At 34.1% G+C, this 4632-nt stretch overlaps 1 protein-coding gene across 6 annotated transcripts in view; it reads left to right on the plus strand.

The window, feature by feature from the left end:
* The window catches only part of LOC108297642 (transmembrane protein KIAA1109), a 147235-nt gene that overhangs the window by 73718 nt on the left and 68885 nt on the right, over positions 1-4632 (plus strand). For all 6 annotated transcript variants that reach the window (XM_017520307.2, XM_037735487.1, XM_037735486.1 and 3 more), the window contains one exon: positions 3204-3448. In XM_017520307.2, coding sequence (XP_017375796.1) covers positions 3204-3448 — 245 coding nt within the window. The remainder of the gene's footprint in view (positions 1-3203; positions 3449-4632) is intronic.

The raw sequence follows: 4632 nt of genomic DNA on the forward strand, positions 1-4632 counted from the left end.
CCAGGATGGTCTCGATCTCTTGACCTCGTGATCCACCTGCCTCGGCCTCCCAAAGTGCTGGGATTACAGGCTTGAGCCACCGCGCCCGGCCCTAAGTGTTGTTTTTAATGTGGGAATCTACTTCTGAGTTTTCTGTTCTGCTTCATTGATCTCTTTGTACCAGTATCATGCTGCTGCCTGACTTTTTCTTTTTGAGGAATTGTCCTGGGTCTTTTTGTTGCTCTTTCATATACATTTTATTTTATTTTATTTTATTTTATTTTTTTGAGATAGGGTCTCACTGTTGCCCAGGCTGGAGGGCAGTGGTGTGATTACAGCTCTCTGCAGCCTTGACCTCAAGTGATCCTCTAATCTCGCCCTGTGAGTAGCTGGGACTATAGACATGTACCACCATGTCCAGCTAATTTTTAAATTTTTTGTAGAGATGGTGGGATTTCACTATGTTTGCCCAGGCTGGTGTCCAACTCCTGGCCTCAAGCTGTCTGCCTGCCTTGGTCTCCCAAAGTGCTGGGATTTCAGGCATCAGCCACTGTGCCTGGCCTCATAAATATTTTAGGATCAGTTTGTTAAGTTCCCTGAAAAAGGCTGTTTAGATTTTTATAGGAACTTAATTGAATCTATAGATTTATTTGAGGAGAAATGACAACTAAACAATATTCAACCTTCCTATTCCTAAGTCTTATTTTTCTGTTGTTTAGGTCTTCTTTAATTTTTTATATAAAATTTAAAATTTTTCTACTTCAAGATTTTTGTGCATCTTTTGCAAGATGTATTTATTTATTTTGATATCCAGGTATATTGTGTTGTAGCAATTACAAATGTTATCTTTTGTAAAGTTGCATTTTTCTCAATTGTTGGTAGTCTGTACAAATGTGCTTGATGCTTTTATGTTAATCTGATACTCAGCAACCACATTAAACTATTATTACCAATAAGTTGTAGATTCTTAGGAGTTGTGTCTATGGACAGTCATACTGTTTAAACAGTAAACAATGATACTTTTGTTTCTTTTCAACTTTTTTTTTCTTGCCTTATTGTGCTTGCCTTGTCCCATTTTCTTAAAGGACTCAACGTTACATGAATGAATCTGATGTCTGTTGTAGGTTTCTGCTATCAGGTTAAGACAATGTACTTATTTTCCCACTGTGCTAAGAGTTTCTATGAAGAATTATTGGTGAATGTAATCAGATACTTTGTTCTGTATCTAATGAAATGAAAATATATTTTCTCCTTTATTCTGTTAACATAATTTAAAAATATATATACATATATATCTATATATACACAAATGTACGTATTTATATGTGTATACCGTAGTCCCCGCTTATTCATGTGTTTGTCTCTTCACGTTTCAGTTATCTGTGGTCAACTGTGGTCCAAAAATACTACGTACAATAAGATATTTTGAGAGAGACCATATTTACAAAGATATTTATATAACTTTTGTTACAGTATAATTGTTCTATTTTGTTATTGTTGTTAATCTCTTGTCATGCCTAATTTATATATTAAATTTTATAGGAATGTATGTAGAGGAAAAAACATATTATTTATAGGGTTTGGTACTATCCATAGTGTCAGGCATCCACTGGGGATCTTAGAACACATCTTCCCCAAATAAAGGGAGACTACTGTATATGTGCTACCATCCCTAGCATTTTAGGCTCTCTTTTTTAAGAGCAGTTTTTCTGCACATTTAGACCTTTATATTACCAGAACCAGAAGCATTTTAAAGTAAGTTTCCAGATTTGACAAGAGTCAGAAGTCTTAGGCCTTAAGATTAGAGTCCAGGGCTGGCAATAAGTTAAACACATTTGGCCATTTATTCAGGGCACCCATGATACAAGGATCAACAGAAGCAGCAAGTCCAAAGCCAGATAGACAGTTTAGGATCCTAGAGTTAAGCATATTGTTAAATATCCAGAGAAGAAAGAACCCAAAATTCTTACTGAAATTGAAGGAAAGGGATAAAAGCAGTAAAAGAATTACTATACTAGTAATAAGGGATGACTCAGTAACCAAGGCCTAGGATTGCTGCAGTCTTGGTGGTTTTATTTGGTGGTGTGCTAGCAATAGTAGTGGTGGTAGCAACAGTGGTAGACAGTCCCCACCCCTTGCAGCTTGTAAATGATAGTCAAGGAGTCTCCTGGTTAGAGTAGTAAGAAGAGATCAGGGCAGTCATGACTCATCTGGCCATTCACAGATGCCCCAGTTGGTGAATCTTTTTCTGTTTTTGGCTAATTCATTCCAGGCGCAAACATTATAGTTAATAAATGTAGTGAATGTCACATTTAAGAGCTGATCCTTGATTAGTATTTTGAAAAAAGAATTATTTCTGGTTCAGTTGAGAGCAATAGAAATATGTAATAAATTACATAGTAGGCTAAATAGGCAATTCGATATGTTTGAGTGGAGACAATTGGTAACCTACAGAAGAATATCAGTAGATTTTGTTGGTCTGAAAGGAGCATGTGTATGTACATTACATGTATAAAGGGTAGTAACAGATCTTGATTTTAATAAGGCTTCTCTTCATGCCCTCATAAACAGTTGGAGAAATATGGACTGCATAATAGTGAAGATTGTATATTTATATTTGTTTGAACAATTATGTGCCAGATTATTGATTTAAGTGTTTAAGGTCAATAGTAAACTAAAATTCATAACATATTATTTGATTAATGGTCCCATGAATAATTATTAAGGTCAAAGAGACATGTTTGTGTAACTTTATACTTAATGAACATTTCAGTGAGTACCATTTAATTGATTTGACAATTTTTGCTTTTTCCACACTGAATCAGGATCAGTAGACACATTGTTAACCACTAACTATTCTCTGTGAATAAAGCACTGTGTACTGGGAGATTTTTTTAAACTTGATTAATTTTCTCATTATAATTCTTCTATAATAAGGGCACTTTCTGTTCTACCTTCTATGAAATAAAGAACATAGGTGTTTTTCTAGTGCCTAACACACTGCCAGCCTTAATAAATAATACTGGCTTAATAATACTTGCTGATTGACTTGCATATTTAAAGATAGGCAATATTTTATAAGCAACTTTAAAATATCCTTTCATATATTTTAAGATAGGTTTGGGAATATCCATGCATTTTTCTTAGATACCCTTTTTTGAAAAGGGGAGGAATGAATGAGTAAATGAACACTAGCATGAACAATAACTTCTCATTTCTCACAGGTGCACAGACAAGATTTACATTTGAGCTGCCAAATCACAGATTGCGTTTTACTTCAAAAGTTTCTGCCACAGATATGTCAACCATTCCTCCTTCTGCCAGTCTTAACCTTCCTCCTGTTACCATGTCAGGGAAATACATAATGGAAGAACATGATAGTTATTCGGATCAGGTGTGGAGTATAGATGAACTGCCTTCTAAACAAGGTTATTATTTACAGGGAAATTATCTACGTTGTGTGGCAGAAGTAAGTTTATTTTAAAATTTTCTTACTCTTTGTAACTTAGAAGTCTTCAAGATTTAGATATACCAAAATATATAGTAATCCAAACTTTTAAGGTAAAGTCTTAAAATCATTTGTTTTCACTGAAGAATTCTATACTAAATCAAGTCTCTGTGTGGGTGTATGTGTGTTTTTGTGTCTTGTTACTCTGACTACCCTTTAGTTTTATTTAAACATGCTTTTAAAAATATGTATTAGTGATATTTCGGTTTATATTTCTTACATTGGATTTAACTTCCATCTTTGCAATATTTTCATAGTCAAATGATTATAAAAAAGCAAATCACAGCTAACATTCATTATGTGCTTTATACACATTGACTTCTGCAGTGCTTAAATCAATCCTATGAGGTAGAAATATTTGTTCTCATTTTTAAGTGAGGAAACTAAGCCTTAGCAATGTAACATAATTCATACAGATATACTTAATGATTAATGATAATCTAAAGGTCATATTGAAAGATAAAATAGACTTAGACTAATTTCTTTACTAAGGTTAAGTTGAAAGTAGCATAATACAAATTCCATCATAATTTGTTCACTTTTTACTGTATAGCTGTCAAAAGTTTAAAAAGCATTTGGATACATTTTTCATTTGATTTGTGGTAAGCAGCTCATCTATTATTTTCCTAATTGGATATAAACTTGAAGCGGAGAAGTAAACACTTTTCCTTAAGTCTCCTAGCTATTAACTGAGAGAGGCAAGAGTCACACCTCAGTGGTCTCCCACCAGGCACAGTGTGCTGTGTCTCAGCTTACCTTGTCAGTTTGTCAGAAACAGTTGCAACCTTATGAAAAAGCAATGTGCTATTTGTTTCGTAAATTTTGTCCTCAAGAACCTGAGCGTCTATAAGAATGCTCTCTGGGTTCTCTGATAGAAATACTATGGGGGACATATTTAAGTTTAACTTATCTTCTTAGGCCCTGCTTGCCATGGAACAGAGTGGGATTTCTGTAGAGTGTACAAAAAAAAAAAAAAAAAAAAAGATCAAGACAAACAAAGAAAAAAGATACATAGAACCCACAAGCCAAGATCGTGACGCTGCACTCTAGTATGTTCGCCCTTGAAAGTTATTAGAATATGACTGCAAGTCTCCAGGGTAATAAACCTGCATTGAGTTATCTTGAGTGTATAAAAAAAAAAAAAA

This window comes from Cebus imitator, unplaced genomic scaffold, assembly GCF_001604975.1.
Source record: "Cebus imitator isolate Cc_AM_T3 unplaced genomic scaffold, Cebus_imitator-1.0 Scaffold824, whole genome shotgun sequence".
Lineage (NCBI taxonomy): Eukaryota > Metazoa > Chordata > Mammalia > Primates > Cebidae > Cebus > Cebus imitator.